The sequence below is a fragment of the Bubalus kerabau genome, chromosome 17 (genome assembly GCF_029407905.1).
Source record: "Bubalus kerabau isolate K-KA32 ecotype Philippines breed swamp buffalo chromosome 17, PCC_UOA_SB_1v2, whole genome shotgun sequence".
NCBI lineage: Eukaryota > Metazoa > Chordata > Mammalia > Artiodactyla > Bovidae > Bubalus > Bubalus kerabau.
The window spans coordinates 59,729,399-59,745,369 of NC_073640.1; the positions used below are offsets into that span (position 1 = coordinate 59,729,399).

A 15,971-nucleotide genomic window follows, 5' to 3' on the forward strand; every position below is an offset into this window, starting at 1 on the left:
GCAGGGACCACGGATGACGTAGTTCCAAGGCGGGGCTTCCGTCACACTCTCCATTAGCCTTGCCCGTCTCCGTTGTATCCACGCCCACCACCAAGACCGGACAGCTGCAGCTGACAGGTTATCTCGGAGGCCAGAAGATTCTCTCATCCTGACCCGCGATCCCCGCTCCCGAGGACTCAGTCTCCCACAAAGGGTCGCGCTGACGTCACAGGCACCACGACCGAACTGTGGCTAGGCCCCTACTCCGCCTCGTCTTCCCCTCACCTCTGGATTTGGCGAGCTGAGTGGGCAGACAGATATTTGCAGCCAGACTCTCTTGACCCTCCAGGGGAACTGGGACTCACCTTCTCAGTTGCCCTGCGGAAACTTCCGCTAGGGCGGGAGGCGCTGCGCGCGCATCCTCTCGCCAGAGGGAGGACTGCGCCCGCGCAGCCTATGCCGACTTCCCGACTGCCTGTGGGCTGTGCCTGCCTGGGAACTCCATTTCCCAGGCACCTTTGCGGCAGGCCAGTCCGAAGACTCAAGGCTGGGGGATGGATTATTCCCTCATCGCCCAACCCTATTCCACCTTTAGTGGAACGCTTCCTGGTTCTATTGCGCATGTGCCAACATAGGGCCAATCGTAAGGCGGGATGAACTCCGAGGCATTTTCCCGCCAATCAGAGGTCACAGTCTCATTTCTCCCGCCTCAACTCCGCCCCTTACCATCGCGCGTCCCCTCAGGAATTGTTTCCTCCTCAATGTGTTCCCATGGTGACACTCCGTTTCCTTCAGAAATGGAAAACCCTCTCAATCTTCTCGAAAAGGTAGAAGACTGATTTGGTTGCCCCTCAAAGCCTTGTCTACAATACCCAAATGCCACCTGGGGCCGGTTGTTTTTCTAGTCTATTTCCCAGCGTGCTCAGCGGGCCCGCTAAAGACAAGAGGCTGGTGGAGATAGGAAGACAAGGGGAGGCCTTCGCACAGCCCTCTGGGAAACAGTCCTGGCTCTGGCGCAGAGGCTACTGGGTGAAGTAGTCGGGAAGATATAAGCCCGGCACCGGAAGTGGATACGAGGAGGCGCCTGAGATCGGTCGCGTCTCCGCCTCCCGCCTGGCTGCAGTCGTGTCTGTTAATCCGGTGGACTGCAGTCTCGAGGTGAGGATATACTGGGGCTGGGCTCACTGAGGACTCTGGAGCCTTGTGGGCAAGGTCCTTCCCGAGGGGTGACGGAATGCTTCTGGGGCGATTTCGGCTCTGGGCGCGTCGCCTTGGGCTGTGGTTATCTAGGTGGAGCCTCGAACGCTGGTTCAGAGTAAAGGATCAGGATCTTGCTAACGTGCTTCCCTGGTAGCACAGTTGGTAAAGAATCCGCTTACAATGCAAGAGACCCAGGTTCGATCCCTGGGTGGGGAAGATCCCCTGGAGAAGGGAATGGCAACCCACCCATTCTTGCCTGGAAAATCCCATGGACAGAGAAGCCTGGCAGGCTTCAGTCCTTGGGGTCGCGAAGAGTTGGGCGCGACTAAACCACCACCGCATCTTGCTAAAGTGCTTTCCAACGCTAACCGGCCGCCCTGAGAGGAACGATTCTATTTCATTTTATTCGGATGATGAAACTGATACTGAAGGAGGTGGTGAGTTGCCTGAAGTCTTTGGCAGAGCTGGGCAGGATCTTGGGGAATGAATGAATGGGAGTTCTTTAGGAATTCAAGATATTTACCATTCATTTGAGCGCTATCTGTGTGCCAGGTGCTGTTCTCACATTTTCTCTTGTAATCTCCGCAGCCGCTACCCTGTCATCAGAATTTTCTAGACTTTAGAAAGTTAATAGTGTGCGTATTTCATAATTGGGGCTTCCCAGGCGGCTCAAGGCTTCTCAGTGAGTGGTTCAGCGGTAAAGAATCCGCCTGCCAATTCAGGAGACGTAGGAGACGCGAGTTCTATCCCTGGGTAGGGAAGATCCCCTGGAGGAGGGCATGGCAAGCCACTGCGGTATTCTTGCTTGGGGAATCTCACGGACAGAGGAGCCTGGCAGGTTACAGTCCCTAGGGTTGCAGACTCAGACGCGACTGAGCACGGGGGCACGCAGGTGGCTCAGTGGTGAAGAACCCGCCTGCCAATGCAAGAGATGCGAGTTTAATCCTTGGGTGGGGAAGGAGGAAGAAATGGCAACCCGCTCCAGTGTTCTTTTCTGGGAAACCCCATGGACAGAGAAGCCTGGCGGGCTACAGTCCATCTAGTCGCAAACCAAACAACAGTATTTCATAATTAGGCCACACCCCCAGTGATATCTGGGGCAATTCTTGGAAATTGAATATTTCTGCTGGAAAAGGCGTTAATCCCACTGAAGGAGAATAAAGACTATGCATAGCCTGTGGCGATTTGGGTTCAGTTTGACTACCAATTTATGAATGAAGTTCTGGTTCTAAGCCTTTTGTTTTTAGAATTGTAGATAAGAGATTGTGGGTTGGTATTTTTCTGCTTTATTTTGTACATGTAGAAAGTGACACACAAAAAGGGTGAATGATGTGGCCGTGGTCCCACACCAGGAAGAGGCAGGACTCCCTGGCTCCAGAGCCTAAGACTTTCCAGTCTGGTAATGATTTGCCTTAAGTTACTATGACAGAGTGGGTGACCTTGAGCTTCACCTCAGGGCTCCAGTTTCTTCCCTCCCAGGTCTAAGAGTTTATGAGATGTGGACAGAATGGGATTTGGAAACTGTCCATAGAGTTCTCAAATTCAGATGTCTGAGGGCCAGGCAGATAAGGAAATGAAGAGAAGAGTCTGGGTGAGGACTGTGCGGCATCTCAGAGGGATCATCCCATCTAAGGGGTGGAGAGCTCTAAATGGCTTCCAACAAACTAGCTCTGTGGGAATGCAGACCCCATGTGGCCAAATCCTAGGATTTTTCGGAAACTGGAAATTGAATTTTTAGGTGAAATCTCCCAGCTTTTGATTTTGGGATTACTTAGAAGAATTTTCTGTCAAAGCATTCTGTGCCGGGGCTTTCCTTGTGTCTCACTGGTAAAGAATCTGCCTGCTAATGTAGGCGACCCGGGTTCGATGCCTGGTCTGGGAAGAGCTCACAAGCCATGAAGCGGCTGAATCCATGTGCTACAACTACTACTGAGCCTGCCCTCTAGAGTCTATGAGCCGAAACTGCTGAGGCCTGCACGCCCCAGAGCCCGTTCTCCATAACAAGGGAAGCCACCGCAATGAGAAGCCCGCACCCCACAGCACAGAGTAGAGCCTGCTTGCCATAACTAGAAAAAAGCCTGCACAGCGATGAGGACCCAGTGCAACCAAAAATAAAAATTTTTAAAGAAAAATAAACCAAACATTCTATGCCAACTCAGGCCAGATAAAACATCTGTGGATCAGACATAGAACAGACCTGTGGTTGCCAATTGGGAGGGGGACTGAGGGAGGGATGGATTGGGAGTTTGGTATTAGCAGATGCAAACTACTATATATAAGATGGATAAGAAGATCCTACTGTATAGCACAGGGAACTATATTCAGTATCCTATAATAATGGAAAAAATATGGAAAAGAATATACATATATACATATAACTGAATCACTGCTGTATACCAGAAACTAACACAACGTTGTAAATTAATTATACTTAAAATTTTTTTTTTAAATCTGTGGATTGACTTATACTCACAAGTCAAGTCTTAACCTCTTTGTGAGGAAAATCCTTGTTGTGTAAAACATTAGCTCTTATTATAGGCCTGAGGTTTCTCTGGTGGCTCAGCGGTAAAGAATCTGCCTGAGATGCAGGAGGCCCAGGTTCGATCCCTGGGTCGGAAAGATCCCCTGGAGAAGGGCATGGCAACCCACTCCAGTATTCTTGCCTGGAGAATCCCCATGGACAGAGGAGCCTGGCAGGTGACAGTCCATGGGGTCGAAAAGAGTTGGACATGACTGAGAGACTTTCACTTCACTTCTTAGGCCTATCACATTCCATTATCTGCAGTCACAAAATCTAGAAAGCTCTGAAAACCAAATATTTTTTCCATGAATTTGATACCTGAACCTGACTGGAAATGCTGTGATTTATTACTTTGAATTATCCTAGCTAGAGTGGATATTTTTACCTCCACTCTGGGAATATTGAAGTGTTCAGTTATGAAATGCTCCCCTTATTCCTCTCCCCTCCCCCCGTACTGGGATTTTAATGAACTACACCATATATGGTGGATTACCTTTTTATAATCTGAAAACTTCTGAATTTAAAGCATACTTGGCCCAGAAGCTTAAGAATTATGGACCCATGGTGTTGCTTCATGATGTGGAATGCTTTCAACACCCATAGATATATGCCACTTAGGAAGTACATAGAGGCCACACCAGTGTACAGTGTTTTGCCTATTTTGAGTTGAGAATGACCCAGTGGGCAGGGACCATATTTTTTTTTTTAAGTGAAGTAAATAGAATGGTAAACATCCTAGTCCACCCTACTTTGTAAGATGAAGTATTGTTTCACGAAGCTTTTGTTCAGTTATGTATGCAAATGAGAAGTCATAGTATATATTATCTGTGTTACTGTGGGTCATGGTTTAAAAAAAAAGTTGAAATCATGCTGTTGTAGAAATAGCACAGTCTTGGAGACTTGCCTGAACTCTAGTCTTAGAGATGATACAAGTCCCTACTGTGTGCCAGGCACTGTGCCCACAGTGGTGAGCAAGACAGAAGGTTCCAGCAAGGTGAGAGATCTGAACATCCACATCTCCCACGTGGATATTTACGGACTGTACTTAACCCTGACAAGTGCTAAGGGGGGCTGTGTAGGCTCTGAAGCACTGGGGCTGGGTGCTTTTAGTAAATAGAATTGTGTGATTCCTGCAGGGAGACGCACGTCCTCACTCTTCCTGCTTCCGGACGTTTTGGGAGCTCCTCCAGCATGGCCAGAGAGTCAGCTCTAGGAGGAAGGCACACTTTCTCCCAGTTTCCTAGTCCTTTCTGCCACCCTGCCAGCCAGGATTGTGGAGGGGAAGGAGGGGGAGCTTAAATGAGGAACTGGTTGTTGGGTCCCCATCAGCTACGACTGAGGTGAGTCAAGTGTCCCTCTCATCCCAACCTGTCATCCCCAGAGGCTGCACATCTGGCCTGCCTTGTTCCAGCTCACTGTCTTATGATGCCCGCCCCCCGCCCCCAATCAGTCTCAAAGGAAAGCTCTCACACCATCACTGTCCTGCCCAGTACCCTTCCAGGAATCCTTATTGCCCAGTACCCTTCCAGAAATCCTTATTGCCCCCTGGATAAAATCCAGGTTTCTCAGCCCATCCCTGCATGGCTTGGGTCCTGCCCTCCTCTTTCCTCTTCTTCCATTTCCCTCACACAAGTTGTACTACTCCCTTCTTGGCCTTGTGTGAAAATGTTATTCCATACTTTCCAGCTTCCTGCCTTTGATCAGGCTCCTCCCTCTGCTAGAATATACTGCAGCCACTATCTCCAGCTGGTAAATCTTCCATAGCCTTCAAGACTCAGTTTAGTCTCCCCACCTTTCCTGGGCAACGTTAGCTCCTCCCTGCTCTGGTTTCCCAGGTCACCCCTGCCTCCTCCACTGTAACACAGATCCACCAGGTTGGGGTGTCTCTGCCCATATCTGTCAGTCCCATCAGACTGTGCATTCCACAGGGACAGGTACTAATTGGGACTCATCTCTGGGTCCCTAGGAACATTACTAGTCTGGCACACAGAAAGCCTTGAGGTGTTTGTTGAATGAATGAATGAAAATGGAAATGAAACAGAAGCAGACCCACAGACATAGAGAACCATCTTGTGGTTGCAGAGAGAGGAGGGGGTAGGGGAGGGATGGATTGGGAGTTTGGGATGAGCAGAGGCAAACTGTAGAATGGGTAAACAAGGTCCTACTGTATAACTTGGGGAACTTTTCAATATCTTGTGATAAACTGTAATGGAAAAGAATATGAAAAAGAATGTATATACAACTGAATCACTTTTCTGTACAGCAGAAAATAACACATTGTAAATCAACTATGCTTGAATTTTTAAAATAAAAAAAAATTTAAAAACTTAAAATCTTGAACACTGAAAAAAGCAAAAGTCAAGGTAGGTAGGTGGATGTTAGGATGAGGCAGACCTGCCTCTGTGACCTTGAGGGGATAGCATGTCTCCTTTTCTAGACTCCTTGTCCTTGCCTGGAAAATATGGGGTCTCACATCTGAAGCTTCTCACAAGATGATTTTTGCCAGAGGCCTGGCATGTGGCGGATGAGGGTGCTGAGGTGAGCCATTGGCCCCTCCCTGACCCTAGTCCCACTGCATTCCAGGAAATTGCCACCCTCAAGGACATAGCCATGGACTTCACCTCGGAGAACTGGGAGCAGCTGGGGCAGGGGCAGGGAGACCTGTTCTGGGACACGGCATTGGACAACTACCAGAACCTCTTCCTGCTGAGTGAGTGCCACCCCTGCCCTGGGGAGTCACCGCCCTGCTCAGGATCACCCATGGCTCTCTGTCACCCATGGGGTGATCTCCTGGCTCCTGAGCGCCTCATATCACTGTGCTTAGTTGCCTGATTCTGTGACATCAGTAGTGCCTGGTGACCTTTTTGATTGTCACCACTTGGGAGGAGTGGAGGGTGTACTCCTAGAATCCAGTGGGTGGAGCCCAGGGGTGCTGCCACACACTCCAGAATTTCAGGGATTATCCAACCCCTAATGTCAGTACTGCCTGGGAAGAGAAACCTGTGCTTGCCCTCTAGCTCCATCAGCACTTTCCTCTTCCTCATGGTAGAGGAATTCCTCCAGCTGACACTTCAGGGGCTTCGCTGCTTTAAGACAAACTGCAACCCCTTGAGCACTCACTGCCTCTCCCCTGCCTGGCTTGCTCACCGCTCATTTTATGGTCTGTCTCCCTCTGCCGGAGTGGGAGCCTCATGCGGGCAGGAACTTGTGCTGCTCCCTGGTAGAGCCCCTGTGTCTGGAACAGACAGTACTGGCTTTGAGGGCTCAATGAATAGAAGAGGGAGAAGCAGGAGTCAGTGTGTTAGAAACTAGGTCTTGTGCCAGGCCAGCACTTAGAATGCTCTCCTCTAGTCCTCCAGACACTCAACTGTGTGTATTTATTAGCGGTGTATTCCTTTCCTGTAGCTACTTTTACAGATGCCACAAGTGTGGCTGAAAACAACATACACTGACTCTGACAGTTCTGGAGATGGGTCTGACTGGGCTAAAATCTGGGCATGGGCATAGTTGGTTCCTTCTGGGGGGCCGTTGGGGAGAATCTCTTTCCTTGTCCTCTTTCAGCTAAAAGCCAAATGAAACCTACTTGCTGTGCTCACGGCTTCTCATCTTTGAAGTCAGCAGTGGTTGTCTCCCCACTGTAGCATGTATCCCCTGGGATTACAACTCTGTTCCTGCCCTTGAGGAAGTTTGCAGAGGGTAGGAAGCAGGATTGGTCTTTGGGACCCCCTACACACTCCCATCATGGGGCCCATCTTATGGAGGCCTCTGGTATGTCCAGTCCATGGGAGAATGAGTGAATCACGGATGACTGAGGAGGTACATGACTCTCCCTGGCAACTCTTTTTTCTCTCTCAAGAGCTGTTACAGATCCTTTGTGTCCCCAGCCCCGGTGGTCACATCTCTGATCACCCTGGATTGTGACTGGGTCCCTCTCCTCCACTGGGCCAGGAACCCTGCAGAGCTGGATCAGGTGCTGAATAATCATCAGGACACCCAGGAAGTTCCTGCTCAGCAGCCCGATGGCCCCCCATGCTGATGTCATCTGGTTGGTGACAATGCCTTTCTCTCCCTACAGACCCCCCCGGACCCAACCTGACCTTCCATCCAGATGGTGGGGAAAAGCTGGAGGCCCTGGTGAAAGAAAGCCCAGAGTCAACAGACACTGGTGAGTGGGCAGCCAGGCCCCCCCAGGGGAGGGTTGGTCCTTTGTAGGCCCTCTGTCTTTAGGACCTCCATCCTGCCCACTAGGTCTGCTGACACATCTCCACCCCCTGCCTCTCGGCTTCACTCTGCCATCACTGGCTTCAGGCTGGGGAGCCTCGCCCTGCATACCTTTTCTGCGTGTACCTCTGTGTTCAGCACATGGCTGTTTTGGTGCCCTTCCTCTGTCCCCTCTGCATCCTTCCAGACTCAGCAGGGCTCAGCATTCCATTTTCTGAGTCAGTCTCTTCTCCTTTCTGTCTTGTGCCCCCTGAGCACTGTGGACCTCCTGGTCTACCTATTTCACCTGCCTTCAGGCAGGCCCATCCTTCCTTCCTGGCCCAGCAGATGGCCTGTCTGTTAGTGACTCAAGCCTGGGCCTAAACACTGCTAAGAGCATTCACTCTGCCCTCTCCCAGGCCACAGTTTCCCTGGGGGATCAGTCAGGCAGTCAGGATTCCCGGGTGTGCTGGTTGAGACATCCCTGAAGGGAGAGTCAGGGGCCCTCTCTGGGGTGCCAGCAGGTTTTCTCATTGTTAGACTGTTCACATGAGGAGAAGGGCCCCTGAACCAGAGGCCATGGTGTGGGGGCTGCATGGCTCAGTCTCAGCCTACAACCTAGCTGTCAGCAGGCAACTCTTTTTGGTTCACCTCTCGTGAGCATGGACCTTCTGTAGCCTCCTGTTGAGCACACAGGTGTTTCACAGGGACCCAGGCACCATGCGTTTCCCTTTCTGCCACCTTGACATCCAGGCTGACTCCAAGCTTGTGTAGCCACATCCAGATAAGTCCTCCTGTGATGACAATGGTATTGTGTTGTCATCATTTATACCTCTTTTCCACTGAGTGCACTTCTCTAGGAAGTATGCCTTAGCTGATGGGGCTGATGATGGCAAGTATCCCTCTGGAACCTCCATGGCTGCCCAGCACCACCCCCACCCCCCCTTTTTTAAAAATATCTATTTGGCTGTGCTGGGTCTTAGTTGTGTCAAGGTCTGTGTTGTAGCACATGGAATCTAGTTCCTTGGTCAGGGATTGAACTGGGGTCCCCTGCCTTGGGAGCATGAGTCTTAGCCACTGGGTCACTAAGCAAGTCCCCCAGCTCCCCCTCCTAATACCTCTTGAAATGGGCTCTTTTTCCTGTGATGCCAGTACCCACTGGATCACCATGCTGGCCCTGTCTCCTTCATTCCCTTCCCAGTCAGGACTGACTCAGGATGCATCACCTGTTCTCCTTTTTGTTTGCTCTTAGCCTGCAGCTCCTGTCTTTAACTCCTAGGGAACAGGAGACATTTGCACTTGCTTTCTCTTTCAGGCATAGCTGAGACTTCTCTGCCTCAGGACTTTTTGGAAGAAGGACTCTTCCAGGAGATTACTGAGACTTTTTCCAAGGATGATCTCTGGAACTCCCATTTGGGAGAAGCCTCCATAGGCCAAAGCTGGTTAGATAATTTGCTAGGAGATTCAGAAAGTCTTCTGAGGTCTGATATTATCAGTCTGGAAAGTCCCACAGAATGCAAAAGCCACAAATTCAAGAGCCATGAACTCAAGATAGACCTCAGTCCTGAGTCCCACCTTTCCCCAGGAGCGGGTTCCATGACACCTGATTTCCCTGAAAAGAGCCTGGCACCAGCTAACTCTCAGGAATGTGGGAATGACTTTGGGTGCTACTCAGACCACAGCCAGCAGGATACCATCCAGGGAGGGGAGAAACCATATGAGTGCAGTGAGTGTGGGAAGAGCTTCAGCCAGAGTTACCATATGACCCAGCACTGGATTCTTTACAACAGGGAGCATCCCACTGTGCTTCAAGAGTATGAGAAAGATGTCAACCAGCGTTCCTGCGTTTTCATGCAACCAGTGACTCACACAGGCTACAAATCCTATGTGTGTAACAAGTTCGGGGAAACTTTTAGTCAGAATACACACCTTCTGTGTCATCAAAAAGTTCACACTGAACAACCACCATGGGAGAGTCAAGATGGTGACTGTCCAGCAGATCACAATTCACAGCCTTTTGAGTGTCATAAACCACCCCCAGGTAAAACCTACAATTGTAAAGAATGTGGCCAGAGTTTTAGCCAAACCTTTCATCTCTCTGTGCATCAGAAGACCCATACTCAGAAATGCTGTGAATGTGCCGAATGCAAGGCAACATTCAACTCCAACAGATACCTCCTCCAACATCAGAAAATTCATGCTGCAAAAATGATCACTGAGGATCAGGAGTGTGGGAAGGCCTGCAAGCAGAGCTCCTTTCTTGTCCAACAGCAGTCTGTTCACACTGCAGAGAAGCCTTATAAGTGTGATGAGTGTGAGAAAACCTTTAGCTATAGCCTGGCCCTAAAGATCCACCAGAGGGTTCACAGTGGAGAGAAGCCTTACAAATGCAATGAATGTGGGAAAGCCTTTTACCGGAACAGTCACCTTAGTGAACACCAGAGGGTTCACACGGGTTACAGGCCCCACAAATGTCACAAATGTGTCAAGAGTTTCACCCGGCCCTCCCACCTGATTCGACACCTGTCCGTGCACGCTACAGAAAAGCTGTACAGCTGTGCCAAATGCAAGAAGACCTTCAGCCACAATGAACACCTTGTTCAGCACCAGAAAATCCATGCTGTGGAAACCCCCTACGAATGTCAGGAGTGTGGTCAGCAACTTGTTTGCTGCTCAACCCTAACTTGCCACCAGAGCATTCACAATAGAGAAAAAGGTCTCAGTGAGAGCCAGGAGATCTTATATGAGAAACCCGAGCATAGAGAGCATCCAAGGATCTGTGGGAAGCACTTTAAGTATAACAAATGCGAGAAAACCTTCTGCTGCAGAAAATACCTGACTCCGCACAAGTTGATTCATGCCAGGGTGAAGCCCTTTGAGTGTAACCACTGTGGGAAAGCCTTTGGGCAAAGTTCACATCTCATCCGGCACCAGAAGATCCACTCTAGATTGAGATCATACAGATGTGGGGACTGTGGGAAGGCCTTTATCTACAGGACCTCCCTCATCAAACATCAGTCCCTCCACGGGATCAAGCACCCCTTTAAATGTAACGAATGTGGAAGGATCTTCAGCCAAAGTGCACATCTCTTAGAACATCAGTTAATCCACACCACGAAGAAGCCCTTGAAACCTAACAAGTGTGACAAAGTCTTGGCCCACAGTAACCACCTTATTCAGCATCAGGGAACTCAGGCTGGAAAGAAGCCCTTTGAGCAGAATGAATGTGGGGAAATTATCCAGGAGAGCTCATGCCTTTCCAAGCACCAGGGAGTTTACACAGATGAGAAGCCCTATGTGTGTGGTGACTGTGGGAGAACCTTCAGCCTGCATGCTCAGCTCGTTTACCACCAGAGAGTTCACACCGAAGAAAAGCCTTATATTTGTCAGGAATGCGGGAAAGCCTTCAGCCAGAGCTCGTGCTTCTCTAAGCATCAGAGAATTCACAAAGGTGAAAAGCCCTATAAATGTGACAACGGTGGGAAAGCTTTCAGTCGGGGCACTCCGCTCATCCAACACCAGAGGATTCATACTGGAGAGAAGCCTTACGTTTGTCAGGAGTGTGGGAAAGCCTTCCGGCAGGGCTCATGCCTTTCTAAGCATCAGAGAGTACATACCAGGGAGAAGCTTTATGTGTGTGCTAAATGTGGGAAGGCCTTTGCACAGAAAACAAATCTGATGCAGCATGAGACAACTCACACAGTGGAGAAGCCTTATGCTTGTGGTGTGTGTGGGAGATCCTTTGGCCTTAGGGCCCATCTCAGTCAGCACCAGAGAATTCACACCCAGGAGAAATCATATCAGTGTCAACATTGTCAGAAAGCTTTGTGCTGCTGCTCAAGTCTCAGCCGACAGCAGTGAGTTCACACTCCAAAGTAGCAGGTAGCAATCCTCCCTATGACCCCTGGGTAGCAGCAGGCTCCCAGACATCTGAGAATGTTCCTCTGAGGCCCAAAGTTGAAACCATCCCAGTGTAAGCCCCTCCCTGCCATGAGTAATTAATCTCTCTGGTAATAAAGATTGATTAGAAAATTTACACACATTTCATTAAAACAATGAAAACTGGAGCTTTGGAAGTCAGATAGACTGGACCCTGTTTACTGACTTCAATCCCAGTTCTGCCATCTGCCAGGTGATCTACAGAGAGTCATGGAACCTCTCAGGGATTCAGTATCCTCATCTTTAAGATGGGCACAATCCTAGTTACTACCTCAAAAGACTACTGTGAACATAAATAGATGCAAAGTACTTAGAACCAAGTACCTATCAGATAGTGAGTACTCACCAAGTGTGAGCTACAAATACGCATCAGATATAACAAATACACTCTTTTACATTAAAACAAAGAGATGATTCAGTAACCCTCTATTTGTATTCAATTGCAGTTACTGTTGTTACTGTTACTCATGGCTTTAATTTTCAAAGTTTTCCTTCAGTATACCCTTGGTTTAATTGTTTCCAAAATGTCAGCACTTTGTTCTTTATTGAAACGAAAAAAAAAAAGTCTAGCCTTTTCCTTCCCTTCATCTCAGGTCTGTCCTAGTACTTTCTTAACTAACCCACAAAAAGCCGAGAAGAATCTGTAACATCTAACATCTCACAGAAAGAACTTTCCACTCTTAGCTTCCCAAACCTCTCACTCAAAAGGATCCCTCCCACATCCACATGCTACCCCTTCCCACAGTCTCCCATTTCAAGTGGTTGGTTAAATGATGAGACCAAATTTATCATGAAAGTTAAAGCTGTAAACAGCTGGATTCAGTTATGAAAGCTGCAGTGGATTATCATTGTCTCCACGTGGTTCACACGATCTATGCAGAAGATGTGCTTGGTGCAGAAATAGCGATGCACAGAAATGACTTCTGGAATGTTCCTCCTCCATCATTTGTCCAACCTGGCCACTCACAAGCACTTTACTATAGGCTCCAAGGTGGGGAACACCAATACTTTAAAGTGCTGCGCTTGCCTTGAAGCTTCTGGAATCAGGGAAATGAATGACCTCATTTCATAGAGGAGTGCTATTTGTTGCCAGGTGATTCCTTGGAGTTAGAGTCCTTGCATTCACTGCTCACCGTGGCCAGGCCTGTTCTACAACTGAGTCTCACTTCGGGGAACCACATGACCAGCTCTTTTGATGGCACCTCCTCAGCTCTGAGCTTTTGTGTTCCACTTGCTACATGATCCAGTCACCTGTTTGCTGAAGCACAAACAATCTTAGGAAGATACTGGACTCTGGCACTTTTAATCTTTCATATTTTTCTTTTTTTTTTTTTAATATAAATTTATTTATTTTTGGTGCTAAAAAATGTTCAGGAGTCTATACTCTGGGCCCTTGGGATATTTAAAACCTTACACCTTGAGTTGCACTGGTTGGTTTGTTGAAAATGGGAACTTACCGGCTGACCACACCACAGTGGGGAGTGTACTGGTTTTCAAATGGCTGAAAACGTCCAACTTCTCTCTGCCTTTTGTATCTGAGCAAGGGGCCTGATATATACCCAAGGGGTGGGGTAAAGGTGGGAACTCAAATTTCTAAGTGTATTCAAGCAAGAGTTTTGACACCAAAGGTAGAAGTCAGAGGCCCTGTGGAAAGTTGGCAGCCATTTGTGTGTGTGTGTGTGTGTGTGTGTGTGTGGTATCTGTGTAACTAATGATCTGTGTTCTGTGGACCAGGATAGAAACGTCTACCCTCACGTTTGAGTGTTCTCTGATTAAAAGTTTTTGAATTTCTAAGGGTTGATTGCTTTTCTCAGCTCAGTGCCACACACCCGGCCAGGGGCTGGGCATGTACAGTCACTGTCGAGTGCTCACAGTTCTGGGAGGGGAGGGCTCCTGATGGTGAAAACCATCCCATGATGAGATGGTTAATTCTGTTTTTCCAAAGCCTTGGGAGGGTCAAGGACAACTAGGGAGCCACTCATTTTCAGTTGTTCATCAGCACATCATCAACCAGCAATTTTCCATCCTCATTAGTTCTGCCTAATCAAGGGGGAAGTGTGGACTGCATGTTGTTTATTCTTTTCTAGTTATAAAGATACAGTTGGGCTCAGGCAAGAGTTGTTGCTAGAATTTAACATTATTTTGCTCTCCTGGTACTTATTTTACTTTCCCTCTCCCCCTTTATCCTCTACTGATGAGAGACCAGTTTCCCACTCCTGGAAAGGTAGTAAGTCCTCTTGAAAAATAGATCGATTTAAGTGTTTTTTTTTTTAAAGCTGATCTGAAGGAAAATATATGGCATACATCTGCAGCTGAAAAATTTGATGGCAGTATATCACTGAGGTTGGGGAACTTCAGCTAAAGCCTTGCATCCTGCCAATGGATAAACTAGATTATGCTATGGCAATCCAGTTGCCAGATCTGATCACTGTGTGTCAGCTCACAGCAACTGTTCATTCCCCTCACTAGTGCTTCATGTTCACTGTGGGTTGGCAGGGGTGGGGCTGTATCTGCTCTATCCACCTTAAGTGGCTGAAAGTAGCTTTAACACCGCCTCACTCCAAGGACTCCAAACTCTGCACTTTGGGTGGGCATTGCTGTCCATTGAAAATGTGCAAATTTCCATTCATGGCAAGTGATACTGATCATTTAATCATAGTTGTGGTTGAAAGTTTTTAAGGACATAGACTGAAATTAGTAGAATCTTCAGACAGGCAGTGGCATCTTAGGAGAATGGAAGTTAGCCATTCTGCATAAACCAAGGAGGTGGCATGTGGATACCTAACACTGAGAAGTTACTGGTCTGGGAAAATCATACCTATTAATAGAAATGGTGGTTTCAAGGAGCTGGGGAAAAAGGCAATTTTACAAAATGCCCACTTAGTAATGGGCAAAGGATCTGAATATAGATTTCTTCAAAGAAGATGCACAAATGGCCAAGAAGCACATGAAAGATGTTGAACATCATTAGCAAGATGCACATCCAAACCACAATGAGATGCTGCCCACTAGGATGGCTATAATTAAGAAGAAGAAGAAAAAAAAAAGTCAATTCCCTGGTGGTTGAGTGGTTAGGACATGGCACTAACACTGCCCTGGTCCCAGGGTTCAATCCAGGTTGGGGAACTAAGATCTCAAAAGCCGCATGGTGCAGTTTAAAAAAAAAAAAAAAAAGCGATTATTACATGAAGATTTCCTTTTGGGGGAGGGGGGCACTTACAGCATTTAATTGCTTGGTTTTGAAACTTACGGGTAGACTTACCTCTCTGTTGGTAAAGAAAGTCCCAACAAGATAGAAACGAATTGTTCCCTTTGTATCAGAAGCTGTAAAAAAGCAAATCCCTGCTGAGTCAGAAAACATCCTTGTTTGGTAAATATCAGCTGTTACAGAGAAACAGAAAAGAACTGATAAACTCACCAGGAAAATAGCATCACAAGGCTTGGGCCATTCCATTCCTGAGAGATTATTTACACCTGGTATGACAAAGTGAAAGTGTTAGTCACTCAGTTCAGTTCAGTCACTCAGTCGGGTCCGACTCCTTGCGACCCCATGGACTGCAGCACGCCAGGCTTCTCTGTCCATCAGCAACTTCCGGAGTAACATGAGTTACTCAAGTTACGCAAACTCATGTCCACTGAGTCAGTGATGCCATCCAACATCTCATCCTCTGTCATCCCTTTCTCCCACTTTCAATCTTTCCCAGCATCAGGGTCTTTTCCAATGAGTCAGCTCTTCGCATCAGGTGGCCAAAGTATTGGAGTTTCAGCTTCAACATCAGTCCTTCCAATGAATATTCAGGACTGATTTCCTTTAGGATGGACTGGTTGGATCTCTGCAGTCCAAGGGACTCTCAAGAGTCTTCTCCAACACCACAGTTCAAAAGCATCAATTCTTTGGTGCTCAGCTTTCTTTGAAGTCCAACTCTCACATCCATACATGACTACTGGAAAAAACCATAGCCTTGACTAGACAGACCTTTAGTGGTAAAGTAACGTCTCTGCTTTTTAATATGCTGCCTAGGTTGGGCATAACTTTTCTCCCAAGGAGTAAGTATCTTTTAATTTCATGGCTGCAATCACCATCTACAGTGGTTTTGGAGCCCCCCCAAATAAAGTCTGCCACTGTTTCCAC

The 15,971-nt window shown here is 48.0% G+C and overlaps 2 protein-coding genes across 4 annotated transcripts in view; one reads left to right on the forward strand and one right to left on the reverse strand.

Annotated features, from left to right (window-relative positions):
* VRK3 (VRK serine/threonine kinase 3) overlaps window positions 1-455 on the reverse strand; it is a 35,633-nt gene extending 35,178 nt beyond the window's left edge. For 2 of the 3 annotated variants that reach the window (XM_055552971.1, XM_055552969.1), the window contains exon 1: window positions 265-432. The gene's annotated coding sequence lies outside the window, so the exon portion shown is untranslated. Of the gene's footprint in view, window positions 1-264 lie in introns of all 3 variants that reach the window. The other variant, XM_055552970.1, reaches the window with a different exon arrangement.
* A 113-nt stretch (window positions 456-568) lies between these two features.
* On the forward strand, window positions 569-12,468 carry ZNF473 (zinc finger protein 473). Its single transcript, XM_055553047.1, has 5 exons — window positions 569-1,137; window positions 4,837-5,040; window positions 6,284-6,410; window positions 7,776-7,865; window positions 9,216-12,468. Exons 3-5 carry the CDS (start codon window positions 6,311-6,313, stop codon window positions 11,759-11,761), a joined length of 2,736 nt encoding a protein of 911 aa, XP_055409022.1. The 5' UTR covers window positions 569-1,137; window positions 4,837-5,040; window positions 6,284-6,310; the 3' UTR covers window positions 11,762-12,468.
* Window positions 12,469-15,971: the final 3,503 nt, after the last annotated feature.